Source organism: Pongo pygmaeus, chromosome 10 (genome assembly GCF_028885625.2).
Source record: "Pongo pygmaeus isolate AG05252 chromosome 10, NHGRI_mPonPyg2-v2.0_pri, whole genome shotgun sequence".
NCBI lineage: Eukaryota > Metazoa > Chordata > Mammalia > Primates > Hominidae > Pongo > Pongo pygmaeus.
The window spans coordinates 123844945-123863097 of record NC_072383.2 but is presented as its reverse complement, the minus strand read 5'-3'; the positions used below and the strand labels follow the sequence as shown (position 1 = coordinate 123863097).

The window sequence follows — 18153 nt, the reverse complement described above, 5'->3', positions numbered from 1 at the left end:
ATGGGCCTTTAAAAGGTGACGAAGTTTAAATGAGGCTGTCAGAGCAGGCCCAGATCCGATCTGACTGGGGTCCTCAGGAGAAGAAGCTTGGACACATACAGAGACACCAGGGTGTCACATGAAAGACCACACGAGGACACAGCAAGAAGGTGGCCGTCCACAAGCCAAGGAGAGAGGCCTCAGACAAGAGCAACCGTGCAGCACCTTGGTGTTCCACACAGCCTGTGGTATTCTGTTATGGCAGCCCTAACAGACTCACAGCATGGGTAGGCTCTTTCTCAGTTAATTAGACTCTAATAATAACCTAATAACCTAGTAACCAAGCCTTGTAATAACCTAACCAAAGGCTTTCAAATATTTTACCACAACCCACGGTCAGACGTATGTTTTACAACGCCCCCAGCACATGCACACATTGCACGCCATGTAATGACAGCTTCACAGAACAACACCCATACCTCTTATGAGCCTATTCTGTGCTAATATTTTATTTTATTTTTATTTTTTGAGACAAGGTCTGGCTGTGTTGCCAGGTGGAGTGCAGTGGCATGATCTCAGCTCACTGCAACCTCTGCCTCCTGGGTTCAGGCAACTGTCCCACTTCAGCCTCCCGAGTAGCTCAGACTACAGGCATGTGCCACCACGTCCAGTTAATTTTTGTATTTTTTAGTAGAAATGGGGTTTTGCTATATTGGCCAGACTGGTCTCAAACTCCTGGGCTCAAAGCAATCTGCCCGCCTCAGGTTCCCAAAGTGCTGGGGTTATAGGTGTGGGCCATTGCGTCTGGCACTGTGCTAATATTATCTATCCTTGTCTATTCTCATTCCTTCTTTTTAAAATGCTGGCAGGGCCACCTATTGAGTTCACAATCCCCCAGGTGGTCCGGACCTGCAGGGTGAATGTAGCTGGTTCAGCCAGCGCGCCCCCCACCCCCAAGGCATACTGCGCTGTACAGTGACCTCCAAGCCTATCGCCATGGTGGTAGGTGCCATCCCAGCCTTTGAAGTGGCAGCACTCCACTGCCCTGGGCCCAGTGCCAGATCTCCACGCAGCATCCCACTTGGAGAGAAGCTGCACATTGGACTCTCCAGGGATGGGGTGCAGTTTGACAACTCCAACACTGCCATCATCAGCTGGGAGGCCCTGTTGAAGCAAACAGACAACGGAAGGCCCTGCAGAGCCTTCCCCAGAGACCTACCCCAGCGGAATGCACCATGCACTTGGGCGCACCAGTGGTGCCTGATGAGAACATGATGAACAGTGGGTGGCTGAAGGGCAGCTGCTCGAACTCCAGCTGCGGGGCCTGCTCGCTGGTGCCGGTGGCAAGAAAGTCATCCAGAAACACACTGTGGGCCGAAACGCAGGGAAACATGCCATGAACATCCCAGAATGCTGGACCAGACCCGCTGATTCCACCCGTGCACTTCCCTCTGTTTATACCCCAGAAAAGCCAGGATTCCAGGGGGACGGTGACCTGATTTGGAAACTTTCTGGGACCAGGGGAGGCAGTCAGATCTCAGAGATTCAAGCTAATTGAAGGAAAACTCATTGAACGAGTGAAGGTTTCAAGTTGCTTAATCAGCACTGCTGACAGGGCCAAGGGCTGTCTTTTAGAGAATTTTTTAAGTGTTTTCATAACCACCATGGAAAAGGATCACTTACAATGAACAAGCCACGTGTGTACCAACACTGCTGAAAGAAGCTTTGGAAATGGCCTTGAAGTCTTCTGAGCCCATGTCCTTTGTTTCCTATTGATCACCTGATTAGCAAATGCTTTGTTTCCAATGATTGCCCAAAAGGAAGCACTTGCCAAGTGGGTCTGAAGATGCTTCCCCGCTGGGAGGAGGGAGAGGAGGAGATGCTAGCTTGATTAATGAGCCCTTCCTACAGATGTGGGGTCAATTTCCTAAACCACAGCTCAATGACAGAGAACCGCTCAGCAAAATATCATGTGTTATCACTAACTTACTAGATCCTGAGGTTTACAATAGCAAGATACAAATATCTGTCCAAGAACAAATAAAATTAATCGCAGCTATTGACTGTCACCCAGGAAGTGTGTCTAGGCTTACCCCCAAAGCTGACAGGCAGCATTGTTGTAGGTGGCCAAGAACCACCAAAGGGGCGACACAAACAGGAGATTTGTTTTCTGCACTAGAAACAGCCGCAGAAGCCACAGGCCATCTTGGGACAAGGTGGTTTTCTATTTTGAGATCAGCAGCAACATCCATCTCAAAACATTGGCCCTATACTCAACTAACAAATGGACTTTCTCTCAGGGAAGGAGGTGGGAATCAGTTAAACGCAGCCTGCAGCCATTTGCTAGGGATAATTACTCTGAAATACAAATGCCATACAGACTAAAATGAAGAATTTCGCTGTCTTGCATGAGAAGGCATCCTTAAATATAAAGGTTTCTCCTGGGGAAGACATGGTGGTTTAAAAAGGGCATCCAAAATAATTCAACTCTAAGCAAGAAACAAACAAAGCCGTCTGCTCCAGCGTGTCAGGAAGACTATTCACTGTGGAACTTTACAGCCAATGAAAACCCCATCCCACCTCTACCTCCTGTAAGAATCCCATTATAAAGTGCCGGATCTAATCAGATACTTCACACAGAGAAAAGCCTTTTCTGTCAAATGGCCCATAAATCACAGTACATAATGACTACCTTTGTTAAAGCTCTTCTAAGAATGAAAAGCCCACAGGGTGGCTCCCCTGGCCCCGTCAATTCTCCACAGATGGGCACGGACCCGTTTCTGCTTTATCTGTGGCATCCACAATCAAAGGATGGACTGCAGTGGGAGTCCAGCCCCTGGGGTGTCGGGCTAAATGAAGTGGCTAACACGATTCTGCTGGATGCCCTCATTTTATATCAACTGCTGATGAATATTATTCAGAAAAAATAAAAGCCGGGCCAACCAGGGGGCTGGTAAACCTTGTCTGGTTTTCCTCCTAGCCTCCATGCATCATGGCCTCCATCCATATACCTGGGGCACAAAATCCGAGGTGGCATGAAATAAAGCCAGTGCTCTGGCACCTGCTTGTAATTTATTAAGGTCGGCAGGGTCCCACAGTCCACAGGGACAGGCACCTGGGCCTGCCTGTGAAGGATCTGCCCATCCTCACTCAGGTGCTTCAGGCGACAGAGCCCACCGCAGCCGCACAATGACAGGCAGGATCATTGAGAGCTGACTGTGCACGCTTTGCAGAGCAGCGGCTTATTTAATCCTCCCAGCCAGCCTGAGAGGACGGTGCTGATAGGAGTGTGCATGTTTGTCCCCACCCTCATCTTGTGTTGAAATGTAATCCCCAATCTGCAGGTGGGGCCTGGTGGGAGGTGTTTGCATCACGAGGGTGGATTCCTCGTGAATGGCAGGGACCATCTCCTTGGTGATGAGTGGGTTCTCACTCTGAGTTCACACAAGAGCTGGTCATTGAAAAGTGTGTGGCATCCCACCCCCCCAACCCCCTCCACTCCTGCTTTCCCATGTAAAGTGCCCGCTCCACTTCCCTTCCGCCATGATCACAAGCTCCATACAGCCTCCCCAGAAGCAGATACCGGCACCATGCCTCTCGCACAGCCTGTAGAACCATGAGCCAATTAAACCTCTTTTCTTATAAATTACCCAGTCTCAGGTATTTCTTTATAGCAAGGCAAGAATGTCCTAATACAGGTACCACCTCATCTCCATTTTACAGATGGAGACACAAGGCTCAGAGAGGTTACTTGCACAGGGTCACCCAGCTGAGAGCTGAACCTGACAAGTCGGATCTGGAGACCATGGCCCTCGCCAAGCCACCACTTTGCCTGCAGCACCTTCCAGGCTCCGGAATGTGCCCTGCACACACAGCTGTCCCCAGACCCTGCTCATACCTCAAAGCTACCCCTAGATGCCACCTCTCCAAATCCTACAGGGAAGTACCCAGGCCCTGCTGTCAACTCCTGGGCACATCCTGTCCCTCCCACCCCTCGTGGTCACAGCTCATCCTCCCTGCAGGTGGGTCTCGCCTCTCCAACTAGACTGCAACTCTCGGAGGACAGGACACATGATTTGTACCTTGTGGTGCGCCTGAGAACACCCTGACAGACGGTAATAAGCCATGCACCAACTACCACTTGCTAGAACAAAAAGGCCTCCGCCATCTCCTCCTCTCTTCCACCTCTGGTCCCCGTGGCTGGTATGAAGACACCCTGCCGTGTCTATACAGCCCCTCCTCACCAGGCCTCAAGGAGCCACGTACGAGGCGCCCTCCAGCGGCCCAGACCCAAGGCTCAAGGGAAAGCTTACCCCGCGGGGGTAAACGCCTGAGCTCAGAACCCTCTCCCCACAACTGTTTCAAGAAAAATTAAAGGAAGGTAACTCCAAGAACTTTGGGACAAATTCAACTTTGACTAAACCACAATCCATTTCCTTAATCTCTATTCAAAATTAAGATTCTTACAATTCTATTTGGTACACAAAACGTGGTTTATTCTTTTATGTCAGAAAAGCCAAGGAAGTTGTCATCAGCAATGGGGAACACATGTATGTCCTAAAAGGTGAACAATACATATATGAGTGTTTATGTATGCACAGCCATACATACACATGTACACATGCATGTGCACCTGTGCGTGTATGCATGTGTGTAAATGCACATGCGCGTGTACACATGTAGATATGCATGCGCCTGTCATGTGCACACATGTGCAGTGCATGCACCCACATGTGCACATACATGTACACATGATTTCCAATGCAGAATTTCTGTGGCCAATCTGGGAAGTTGGGCTTGGCCCCATCAGAGCCCCCTACATAAGGGACACCAGATCGGAAGAGTGAGGGTTCCTGGGACCATCTCTCTTCCGCCACTCATTCACTATGTGGCCTTGGGGGATTCGCTCTGGGGCCTCAGGTGCCTTATCTACAAAACGATGCTTTTAACTAAAACCTCCTCCACTTCGAAAATTCTCTGAGTGACCCCAAGTGGAAGATCCAGAGGCCTACTTCCCCGCAGGAGCTCAAGTGGGTTCCACACGGACCTGTGGGTCAGAATGTGGTACATTACCTGTTTGGAATCTTTGAAAGGTCTATGTTCTCTCTGGAGGACACGTAAGGAATCACCACCACTTTCTTCAAGTCTGGTAGGCCTGGAAGGAGCGAGAGGAGAAAACACAAGGTTACAGGACAAAGATGCTCAGCTGCTGAATTTTTTTCTTTTTTTTTTTTTTCCCCACAAAATATAACACAATCTGGGGCAGAGACTACCCAGGTTGACTCCTGGTAGATTCTTATGTACCCACACACATACCCAGCCATGCTGGCTGGGAGCTGGAAGGGCCACACACCTTTAACCACCTGCTGCAGCTTTTCCATGTGGTTGTGCTCTTTGCCATTATAGACAACAGCCTCCACAGAGAAGATGAGCTTTGGCTGAATTTGAGAAAACCGGTCCAGCACACCCTGAAAGCAGGAGGAAAAAGTCATCATTGATCATCTAAAAGGCAAAAACCAGCAGGCATGGTGATGGATGCCTGTAGTCCCAGCTACTCTGGAGGCTGAGGTGGGAGGATTGCTTGAGCCCGAGTTCAAGGTTGGAGTGAGCTATGCTTGCACCACTGCATTCCAGCCTGGGCACGAGTGAGACCCTGTCTCTAAAAAAAGAAAATGGCAAAAACCTTCAGTAGCCAATAGGACCACTGCATTTCACAGGAGAGAAAGGGCAACATCATCAGTGCATAACCAGGTCCCTGTGTCCCCAGCACCCGTAGCCAATAAAGAAAGTCGATGAGGCTGGGTGCGCTGGCTCACACCTGTAATCCAAGCACTTTGAGAGGCCAAGGCAGGTGGATCACTTGAGGTCAGGAGTTCAAGACCAGCTGGCCAATATGGTGAAACCCCATTTCTACTAAATATACAAAAATTAGCCAGGCATGGTGGCACATGCCTGTGGCCCCAACTGCTTCGGAGGCTGACGCAGGAGAATTGCTTTAACCTAGGAGGCTGCGGCTGCAGTGAGCTGAGACTGTGCCATTGCACTCCAGCCTGGGCAACAGAGTGAGATTCTGTATTTAAAAAAAAAAAAAAAAAAAAAAAAAAAAGACAGGCATGATGGCTCACGCCTGTAATCCCAGCACTTTTGGAGGCTGAGGTGGGTGGATCATGAAGTCAGGAGTTCAAGACCAGCCTGACCAACATGGTGAAACCCCATCTCTACTAAAAATACAAAAATTACCCAGGCATGGTGGCACGCGCCTGTAGTCCCAGCTACTCGGGAGGCTAAGGCAGGAGAATTGATTGAACCCGGGAGGCGGAGGTTGCAGTGAACCAAGATAGTGCCACTGCACTCCACCCTGGGTGAAGAGTGAGACTCCATCTCAAAAAAAAAAAAAAAAAAAGTTGATCAAAGCACAACTTATATCTGAGAACAAACACCATGCCAAGGAAGGCATCAATATCAAGAAATACCAGAAGTATTTACAGACATATACTGAAATAGGAAGAGTATAGAGTGTGTGTCTGCACTACCAAAAAGATTCCCCACTTTACAGAAAGAGCCTATTAGCACAGCTCTGCTAGTGTATACAAAAGATTCATCTTCCAAAGAGGCTGCAACAGCAAAGCAAAGTGGCCCCATATTTTGGTTCTCGGAATCTTCAATTAAAAAGGAACCTGAATCCTCCAAGCAGTGCATTTATGCCAACCAATGGCATAAGCCCACACATGTATACACTAGTTAACGAGCCCCATCTTAGAAGGCAGGATCGCCACACCCATGTCTCCGGTCTGTACTGCATGTGGAGTCTGCAGTCCAGCCAAGGGCATTGCTTTCCTGAAACAGGGGATTGCTCCATGCAGGAAAGGGCTTGTTCTTGGAACTCATAACATTCACCGACACTCCCTGAGTGTTAGTCCAGACTATTAGTTATTAACAGATTATTAATGTTAGTAACAGATTAAAGCACTCTCAGACAAGGCTTCTATTCACTTCCCTCCTGGCCATGCTCAAGGTTACACTGTGTTAAGAGACTGCCATCCGCAAACATGGGTAGGCATCGCCCAGATGGCTGCTATTCCCTCCCACGTGAGCCTGATGCAAGCAGTTCAAGACCAACACCTGGGGCTACCCCCAGGGCACATACAGTGGCCCCAGAACCTCTGAGTAAGGACTTCACAGGACAGAGCTCTCCACCCTGGCTGCCTGGTAGCACCGCCTGCGGTGGGACTATTAAGTTAATTAAGCTCATTAGGATAACTAATTAACGGGTCAGGAGCGGTGGGCCTTTGTTTTCAGAGCTCCCCGGTGACTCTTAGCAGGGAAGCAGAAGCGCTGACTGTGCGAGAGTCTAAGGGGCAGAGTGTTGGGGGAGGCAGGCTGGGCAGCTCAAAGTGTAGTCCCAGGGCAGCCAGTCAGCCTCACCTGGGGCCCCAGACCTAATGAATCGGAAACTCTGCAGGGGACCCAGCAATCTGTTCTCACCAGCCGCCCAGATGATCCTGAGGTGTGATAAAATTTGAGAATCTCTGTGCTAAGAGTTCTAGGATTGAGAGTTTACTCAACACTGTCCAAATTCCCAAACTAGAAGCTGAATTAACAGAGAAGAGTAGGGAGTAGAAAGCATTTATTTATTCCATGTGCTAGGTACCAGGCACCGTGCCAGGGAACCAGACAGACAGGGTTCCCACTCCCCGGAACATACGATCTATCAGAAACACAACAAGAAAACAATTGCAAATGTTATTGTTTTCCATTTCCAATGTTTTCAGTAAACTACACTCAAAATTAGGTAGCCAGGGGAAGAAAAAGAGAGAAAGAATTAAAGCCATAAGGAAAAACTAATGATGGACTTGACCAGCAAAACCAAAAATCATTTTTCCAAAACAACCAATAACATAAGCTTCTTAGCAGCCATGGTGGCTCACGCCTGTAATCCCAACACTTTGGGAGACGAGCTTGGACAGCTACAAAAAAAATTTTTTATTAAATTAGCAGAGCACCTGTAATCCCAGCTACATGGGAGGCTGAGTGGGGAGGATTGCTTGAGCCCAGGAGCTCGAGGCTGCACTGAACTATGTTCGCACCACTGTACTCCAGCCTGGGCAACAGAGAAAGACCCTGTCTTAAAATAAAATAAAAGTAAGCTTCTTGAAAAATCTGATCAAGAAAAAACCTAGCATTTCGGCCGGGCACAGTGGCTCACGCCTGTAATCCCAGCACTTTGGGAGGCCGAGGCGGGCAGATCACTTGAGGTCAGGAGTTTGAGACCAGCCTAACCAAAATTGAGAAACCCCATCTCTACTAAAAATGGAAAAATTAGCCAGACACGGTGGCCCATACCTATAATCCCAGCTACTCGGGAGGCTGAGGCATGAGAATCGCTTGAGCCTGGGAGGCAGATGTTGCAGTGAGCTGAGATCATGCAGCCTAGGTGATAGAGCGAGACTCCATCTCAAACAAACAAACAAAAAAGGAAACCTAACATTTCCATTTACCTCTTGTAGAACACTTACTGTGTGTCAGGTGCTGCCCTAAGCACTGGACCAATATTCACTCATTTACTGCTCAGAATGACCTTGGACGTGGGCGCCCTTATCACCCTCATATTGCAGGTGACTAAGCTGAAGCATGTGGCCTCTCAAAATTAGAAATCACACCTGACTACAGAATAAAAGATTCATGAGCCAGAAAACAATGTTTAATAGATTTTGAAATCCAGGTAGAATGGATGACTTCTCAAGAAAATATAAATTACCAAAATTTATTCAAAAAGCAGCACCACAGCTGAAGTGACAAAGGTCTACCTCCTCCAGGGACACCAGGGTGGGCAGCTCTGCAGGCGAGCACCACCAAGTCTCTGTAAGCTACAGCATCCCTTCTGTGTAAGCCATTACAGAAGGCGGAGAAAGACAGAAAACACACAAACTAAAAGAGAGAGAGAGATTATAGACCAATGTTATTGACTACAGCAACAGGCTAACGGAGGGGGAAATCGCATGATTATCTTGGAAGCTTCTGATAAAAGGCAACATGCTTTCCACCCATGCTTTAATTCAGCTGGAAACTGAAGGAAACTTCCTCACTGACAAAAGGTATCTGGCAGACACCTGACGGCACACATCACACTTGGTAAAAGATGAGATGTCCAGTGAGAAAAGAACATGCAAGACACCCACCCCCAGCCCACCTGCACCTGTGCTGAACACCCCCACCTACGTCCCGGGGTGGGAACTAGAAACAGTTTGCCCCCTGCACACAATGGGAACAGCTGCACACAAAATCTGTGAAAGTCACCAGAAAAACCACTAGAACAAATCAAAGTTAGGCAAGGTGGCCACATATAACTCAATCCAGCAAAATAAATAGTGGTGTTAAACCCCAGCAATACAGTTTGAAAAGGTAATGAGGGCCAGGAGCGGTGGCTCGCGCCTGTAAACCCAACACTGGGAGGCCAAGGCGGGTGGATCACTTGAGGATCAGGAGTTCAAGACCAGCCTGGCCAACATGGTGAAACCCCATCTCTACTAAAAATACAAAAATTGGCCAGGCGTGGTGGCGCACGCCTGTAGTCTCAGCTACTTGGAAGGCTGAGGCAGGAGAATGACTTGAACCTGGGAGGCAGAGGTTGCAGTGAGCTGAGATCATGCCACTGCACTCCAGCCTGGGTGACAGACTGAGACTCTGTCTCAGAAAAAAAAAAAAAAAAAAAAAAAGGTAATGAGAAAAACAGAACAAAAGAAAATGAGAAAGTCACTAAAGGATTTTTTTTTTAAGACAGGGTTTTGCCCTGTCACCCAGGCTAGAGTACAGTAGACAGATCACAGCTCACTCAGACTCAACCTCCCAGGCTGAGGATCAGGCTGTGCACCACCACACCCAGCTAATTTATTTCTATTTTGTAGAGATGGAGTTTCGCCATGTTGCCCAGGCTGGTCTCAAACTCAGGGACTCAAGTGATCCATCTGCCTCAGCCTCCCAAAGTGCTGGGATTACAGGTGTAAGCTACCCAGCCCAGCCCTCTAAAGAATATTTAATCTGGGAGAGAGATAGAAACAAACACTGGTTCGGATCCACTTGTTAAAAGGTGTGTACTGGATAGTAGAAAGGTGACGAAAGTTAAAAAAGAAAGAAAAGAAAAAGATAAAAAGGTGTACAGTGGAGAGAAGCAGAAACGAGACTGGTCTGAAGCTACTGCGACAGCACCCATGAGAGACGGCAGTGCCTAGCCGGGGTCACGGAGGAACCGAGGAACTGCTCAATCAAACATATGAAGGAGGACAGTGGAGAGGCGGCAAGAACAGCCAACGGTAGGGAAGGGAGTGAAAAGGTGTGGGGCACAGCCCGAGCTCCTGGTTTGGCAGGGGTGTAGTGGCGGAGGTTATTGAGATGGGGCTCCCCCTGGGGACTTGTGAGCTCATCTGGGGCTCCCTGAGTCTTGAGAACTTCTGGCAGCCCCGCCAGTGCTGACTGGACAGGGGGAAGGAAGGCTGGAAGTGCTCTAAGGATGCACAGTCATGACAGGAACGAGGGGTCTTCCTCCAGCTGAACAGCTTGGCCACTGCGGAAGGCACGGGAGGAGGCGCAGACCGAACCAAGCCTCTCTCTACTCCCGCCACTTCCTCTGCCCCTCAGCAAAGCTCACAGCAGGTGGGTGAGGGACAAAGAAATGACTGTGACATTATTACAGAGACGCCCTTGGAGCCGCCCCAACACAGCTTTTTTTTTTTAAGTAAAACCATTAAGTAAAACATTGGCCAACTTCAGCATCAGTTTAAAAAAAGTGCATGGGCTATTCACAATAGCAAAGACTTGGAACCAACCCAAATGTGCAACAACGATAGACTGGATTAAGAAAATGTGGCACATATACACCATGGAATACTATGCACCCATAAAAAATGAAAAGTTCATGTCCTTTGTAGGGACATGGATGAAGCTGGAAACCATCATTCTCAGCAAACTATCACAAGGACAAAAAACCAAACACTGCATGTTCTCACTCATAGGTGGGAATTGAACAATGAGAACACATGGACACAGGAAGGGGAACATCACACTCCGGGGTCTGTTGTGGGATGGGGGGGGAGGGATAGCATTAGGAGATATACCTAATTCTAAATGACGAGTTAATGGGTGCAGCACACCAACATGGCACATGTATACATATGTAACAAACCTGCACATTGTGCACATGTACCCTAAAACTTAAAGTATAATAATAATAAAATAAAATAAAAGTGCATGGGACATGCAGGTGACAGGGACTTGGCCCCTGGCCTCAGGACATCAGGCCTTCGGTCACCGTCTACTTCCTCCCTCCTCCATTTCAAGGGTACCCCCGGTACCCCTTCCTCAGTGACGCCCTTGGTGGACAAGACTATTTCCTACTACCTCTTCTTCTATTCTAAATGGCTACACAGAGGTGGCTGCAGAAAGCCCCAAAATGGTGCCCCCCAGGAGTCCAGCAGCAACAGGCCGAGTCTGCAGGCAGGTGGCACTCAGGTCCCACCAGCATTTACTCCACAGGCCACCAGGGCTGGCCCTCCTTGGGTCTGATGCTAACATACACCCTGTCCAAAACCATCAGAAGAAGATAATGTCCAGAAATGGTCCTTCCTGGCACCAAACCCTCCTGGACTGAGAATGCCACCCCTTCCTCCTCCCCAGCCACTTCTGATGGGCAGGAGACCGGGAAAGAAGCATCCAGGAGAGAATCCTCCACCCCCTAGACCACCGCCTGGGCACTGGCACTGGAACAAGGGGTCCAAACAGAAGCTCACCCCCAGCCAGGTGAGCCCCTCTTCCCCATTCTCAGTGCCCAGATGCACCTCCCGAGAGCAAGTGCCTGCCCTTCCTGGAAAGACACCACGTCCACTTACCTAAGTGCATGTACAGCGATTTCTCAGACACTTTCATGTCCTGCTGGGACTTGGGTGTCCCTCTGTTTACTTCTGAGGCTGTCTCTATGCAAATATCAAGGTAACACATTCAACCTACTCTAAGGCCATGGTCCTTACTCCTCCCTTTCCCGGCCACATGGCCCTGGACAAGGCATCCCTGCACCTGGCTCCCTCCAGCCCCAGCCACCCCTTATGCAAAGTGAGTCCCAACACTCCTGACGCCCAAGCTCCCTCACCCACAGGTAAGAGGCCTGTCCAGACCTTGGCTGTAGCGAACACACAAGCCACGAATGGCATGTCTACACTGGCGCCCTCTCTGTGCCCAGGATTCTAAGATGTACCAAGAGTTCTTGGTTTAGTGGGGAAGAAATGATTGCCAGTAAAACATATTGAGCATTTACTGAATGCTTACTATGTGCCAGGCCCCAGTCTGAGCTCGTTAGAGGCACTCACTCCCCTTCACAGCCTTAAGAGAGGAGCAATAAGGCTGGGCGCGATGGCTCATGCCTGTAATCCCAGCACTTTGGGAGGCCAAGGCAGGCGGATCACAAGGTCAGGAGATCGAGACCAGCCTGGCTAACACGGTGAAACCCCGTCTCTACTAAAAATACAAAAAATTAGCCGGACTTGGTAGTGGGCGCCTGTAGTCCCAGCTACTCGGGAGGCTGAGGCAGGAGAATGGCGTGAACCCGGGAGGCAGAGCTTGCAGTGAGCTGAGATCGCGCCACTGCACTCCAGCCTGGGCAACAGAGCGAGACTCTGTCTCAAAAAAAAAAAAAAGAGGGGCAATAGTATCCACTCCCTATTCCTGATAAGGCAGGAACAGGGTGAGTGACTTGCCCGAAGCCTCACAACAGGCCAGAGGCATGGCCGGGCTGCAGCCTGGCTGGTCTGATGTGGGTGCTGGTGCTCCCCATCACTGTGCTGGCTCCACTCAGAAAAAAGTAACACCATACATGGAACAGAACACCAAAACAGCAGAACAGATTCCGGTGCTGAGACACTGCAGCAGACCGAATCAGGAGGAAGAGGAGGAAACCCAGAAAGCCACTGAAGACAGCATCTCCTAAGCCCTGCGTCAAGAATAAGCAGGTCCCACAGGGTAGGCGGGAGGGAGAAGAGGCTGATCTGAACAGAGGACATAGAGATCAACTCCCAGGGGCAGGTGGAGTGGGGCCCAGAGGAAGACCTGCCAGGAAGCCTGAGGCCAGGGAAGAAACAGAGGGGGCCAGCCTGGGAGAGCCCCGGAGGGCGGCAGAGAATTTCCACAAGGAAGCTGGGATCTCAGAGAACTAGCCCAGTACAGGGTGAAAGGACTGAGACTGCCAGTGATCTGGGGCTCAAATACCACAGGACCCCAGGCACGGTGACAGTGATCAGGCTACAAAGACAAGTGTTTCTGAATCAGAGGTCTGGCCCCTAGCGCTATGAAAAGACTCAGGGGTCCTCTGACACAGCTGAAGTTTTCCTGGCTGGACCAGCAGGGATCAAGATCTCGAGCATCCAAAACCAGCTGTCAGCCTGTCCTGGCCCAGGAGAGCTGCTCGAGGACGGCTTTCATGTTGCAACAAAACAAACACACCTATGAACATGTGTCTGACCTGAATACGGTGCTTAGCAACCAATCAAGCATTGAAACCAACAGCCGGTGTCGAATCATGCTGACAGCCACCCAGAGCGAACAAGAATGGCTGTCCTATTTACACACACACACACACACACACACACACAGCCACCTGATGGCACTTCAGGAGGACAAGGCCTGCAGGCTACAGGCTGGGCTCTCTGGTGTGCACGGATCAGAGGGTGGCCTTCCCTGACATCTCTGAAAATGCCAAAGGCTCAAAGGTAAACAGTGAAACAAAAAACCCAAAGCCATCTAAAGACTCAAGACCTAGAGATCTTGCTGGGGCTGGAAAGGTCGGGAACCTTTAGAACAGAGCACTTCCCCAACTGGCGATGCCCTCCGAGCCCAAAAGCATTAGTAAGGCAAGCTGAGATGCCCAGGCAGGCAGCAGAGAGCGGGCAGAAGGAGGTGGGCAGCGGTGGGAGAGAGCCCGGAATGGGTAGAAATAAAGCACAGGGGAGTGACGGAGGCCAGAAACGCGTTCCCCCAGTGTCATTGAATAAAGACGGATGCCCCAGCACTCCCTGGACAGCCCACTGCCGTCTGTGGCTCTGCAGCAGAGAGGGTCCCTTCAGCACCCAGCGCAGCCAGCCGAGGAGCTCTCAGTGGACAGGCGCGTGAACCCACGAGTCAAACGGTGCGACTCCATCAACAGAGACCAGAAATCAACGCAGGATTTGTAGGAGAGTGGCAATTTCCCTTTACAATATTCTCTGAGATTCAAAGAAATATAATTTCAAAGCAAGCGAAAACATGATTCCAAAGGGAAGACATTCACGTTTCATTGCAGTTTCTGAAGAGCGCCCCTTACTGAAAACGGGGCACAGTCTGAAGTTTAACACAGTGATGCTGCAAATTAAAAACGGGATCTCTTTTTTAAGTAGAGATCTGCAAACCGATGCAGGAACTGTCCACGAGACCAGAACCCATCAGCCTCGGCTCAGTTCCAGCCCCACCTCGTCAGAAACTCCAGGAATTCATCCCTGTTAGTTTTAGCCCCTGAACAAGGATGGTAAACGGAGGGTGAGCAGAGGCTTTCGCGCGGTCGACCTGTGCCAGGTCCTTACTCAGCTCCAACAGCGGGTGTCCAGGTGTCTATGGGACCAAGTGCTGTGAACATGGCATCCACGCAGGGCTTCCCATGCTGGGTGCATGCGGCCAGGAGTGCTGCCCAATAATGCCTGCCAGGAAGCCACCAAATGCCAACAGACTCCCTGCCAACCGGCTGGATCTCGGTTCGAGTGCGAGTAACGCGCGTCACACACACCTCCATTTCCGGCAGGATGGAGTCTGTACCCTGGACACTAGCAAAATGAGGGACAGAGAGAAGTGTCTCAGCAGGAGGCAGGTGGCCCTGTTTTCTGACCTGAGACGTAGCCACAGGGCCTGGGACTGTTCACTTCCCAGAAGCTGCGGGAGCCATGCGGCGAGCAGAGCCATGCTGCCATCTAGTGCGCCCAGCAGCTCGGCCAGCACTTCCTGCTCCAGAGGTGGCTCAGGGAGGCTGTGATTCCAGAAAACCCTGGACCAACCCCGGCCAGGAAGCAGTGTCCCGGAGGCCATGTTTGCTACAGAGCCATGCATCCCTCCTGGGTCCTGCCAGGATGGGCAGATCCTGCCGGACTGGAGTCAGCGGGGAGTGACGTGCACAGGACAATGACCCAGCGAGGCTGGATGCATCTGTGAGAGGCTGGGGTCCAGCCCTGCCACTGCAGCCATGCAGAGTCAGAGGCTCTCCCTCTCTCCACCCCCTGGCCTCAGACAAACCACCAAAGGCCGATTCCAGGAGCTCTGACATCACCTCTCCGGGGAAGGGGGCTACACTCCAGCCCTGGGAGGCCATGATCACTCCCCTTCCACACACAGCTCTCCCAGCCTCTCACAACCCGCTTACAAAAGGTTAGTCATAATTTAACTCAAAACACACCCATCTCCCAACTAGTTAAAACAGTAGCTAACACTTACTGGGCTGGCCTGGAGGGTCACACCCTGTCCCTGGCTCCACACAAACATGGCTCCTGCCGTCTGCACAGGCTCCCTGCAGTTGCACTAACATTACTGCCGTTCTCCCTCTGGGGACACCAGGGAGCCTGCCCAAGGACACTGATCAAGGAAGCTGCATGGAGCAGAGGCAGCCAGCCTGCCCGGCCTTGAGCACACCGGGCCATCCTGCCGTCTCGCCCTGCAGCCCTTCCCTCTGCCCTGGACAGCCTGGCTCAAGGTCGGCTGAGAGGTCTGAGTGTCCAGGAACCCCACCCCTCCAGACCCTCCCACAAGGACACCATTGGCCCCAGCAGCCCAGGCAGCCCCCACAGAGGGCCCCAGGGACAGGAGAGGCCACAGGTTGAGTTTCTGTCTCAGGTCAGTCTCTGCGGACCTGGGGAGGTCCTGGGGTGAGATGGCCTGGGAAAGAACACAGGAAAGTTCCAGAAGGCAGGGCACGGCCATCCAGCCACACAGTACAGATCTACAGGGTGGCCACACCCTCCCTGAACCCAGCAGGGATCCATCATTAGCCCAGCTGGCGCTGCGGCCTGATGCACGGCCAGCCAATCTCACTCCTCCGGGCCTGTGTCTCATCTCTCCTCCCATGGTGTGGAGAAAGGACACTCCTCCTCCAAAACCTTACTGAAAAAGCAAGCCTCTAAGTAGACATGATTTCTAAGCTCACACCCAAAAGCCTCACCTGTGGATAAGCACAGACACCAACTCCGCGCACTGGGTTTTAAAGGGCCAGCGGCCACACCTGCAGCTGGTGCTGCTGACTGACGCACGGCACAGGGCCCGGCCCAGAACAGAGGCAGCTGGCACCAGGAGGAGCGGTCAGGGACACGGATGCTGCATGTCCTGTAACAGGGTCTCATGGCTCCTGAAGGTCCCTCACGCCCCAAGGCTCTGCAGCCAGGGGAGGCCCTGGCTGGAGAGTGGGGACCCCAGGAAGACCCGCTCTGCAGCTGCTTCATTTGCCCCATGGAGAGACCTATAGGCTGGGGGGCCCCAGTGGGGATCAGCACATGCTTCCGGCCCTGCCTGGGCCACTCTGGGCAGCTGGACACACTCTGAGGTGGTTTGAGGACAAAGAGGCCACCCTCCTGGGGTGCACACCCACACAGCATGGGTCCAGAGGAAGGGGCTGGTAACAGCAGAAACCAACACAAGGAGGTCCCAGGGAACTTCTGCAGGCAGAACTTTGAGAACAAAAATCTAGAGAACTGTCCTCAGAGGACACACACTTAGCAAACCTCACGTGGTCACTAAATCCCAGGTGAGGAAGACAGGGCTCGACCTTAGTAGACCTTAACAACACTGGCTGCTGCATACGCCACCTGCCCACATCTTCGATGAATACGGCGAGGAGTGGGGGAACGTCAGGACTGCTTGAAAGGAAGAACCAGACGCAAGTCCTTCTGGCTTCTTCTTTCCCCATAGAGGCGGCTGCAACGCCACCTCCTCCCGCTGGGCTCACGCTGCTGTCTGGCTCCCCTGGGAATTCAGCCCATGCAGCCCCTGCCCAGGATGCTCACAGGGCAAGGGGTGCCCCCTGTCAGACCCTGACTCACATTCACACCGAAGTCCGGGGACGTGGAGCTCCAGATGGCACCAATGCTTGCCGCAGCCAGCATCGCCTCGACAGCGTGCTCACTGTTGGGTAAATAACCTGTGGAGAAAATACAGGAAGAAGCCTTGGGTTCAGGGTGTATGGGAGGTAGCAGATGTCCAAAAGGTTCCCCTGACAGCCAGGGTCAGAGTGGGAAGGGGGCTGTCCTTGAACTGCCTGAGGATCCTGACCACCAGCCCCCGCCCAGATGGATCGCCCGCTGCCAGCCTGTCCACTCCCCACCATCCCCCTGCAATCCATTCTCCGTGCTCTGATGACAATGACTCCGTGGCCTCTCCTCCCTCTGCTCCCCCTCCTTCCCTGGGATCTGGTCACAGCAGCCTTCTTCCGACTCCTCAGTTGTCCTAATCACCTCCTGCCTTTGCACAGCTGTCTGATCTGCTGAACACTCCTCCACGCACATCAGCAGTCTCCACTCAGTGTGCGCTCATCCTGCAGCTCTTTACTCAAATGAAACTTCCTCAGAGCAGCCTTCTCCAAGGCCATCTTGCCCCCAACCCGGGGAACTCAGGTCCCCCAACTAGTTACCTGCAAGGCACACTGTATTTCTCCTTCACTAAACTTAGCATAACTGCAAATGAATAATCACCTGTGTAACTGGCTGTTTAGTATCTGGTTCTCACATGAGGGCTGGGACTTTGCCTGTCTTGTTCTTTGCTTTACCAAATGCCTTTTACTATGCCCTGCACATCAAGGGTCCTCAGATATTTGCTGGCTGGCAGATGGATGGATGGATAGATGGAAGGAAAGAATAAAGGACAGATGGCTGGCAGATGGATGGATGGATGGATGAGGGATGATGAATGGAGGATGGATGGATGAATGAATGGACGGATGACAGATGGAGGATAGATAAATGGATGGAGAGATGGATGATGGGTGAATGGGTAGGTAGAGAGAAGAATGTATAGACAGTTGGATGGATGATGTATGAGGGATGATGAATGGAAGATGGATGGATGAATGGATAGATAATGAGTGAAGGATAGATGAGTGGATGGAGAGATGGATGATGGGTGAATGGG

At 51.3% G+C, this 18153-nt stretch overlaps 1 protein-coding gene across 5 annotated transcripts in view; it reads right to left on the bottom strand.

Moving 5' to 3' along the window:
- The window catches only part of AACS (acetoacetyl-CoA synthetase), a 79013-nt gene that overhangs the window by 34617 nt on the left and 26243 nt on the right, over positions 1 to 18153 (bottom strand). For all 5 annotated transcript variants that reach the window (XM_054443497.2, XM_054443496.2, XM_054443498.2 and 2 more), the window contains exons 5-8: positions 17070 to 17167; positions 5333 to 5447; positions 5053 to 5134; positions 1199 to 1346 (exon numbers count right to left, since the gene is read on the bottom strand). In XM_054443497.2, coding sequence (XP_054299472.1) covers positions 1199 to 1346; positions 5053 to 5134; positions 5333 to 5447; positions 17070 to 17167 — 443 coding nt within the window. The remainder of the gene's footprint in view (positions 1 to 1198; positions 1347 to 5052; positions 5135 to 5332; positions 5448 to 17069; positions 17168 to 18153) is intronic.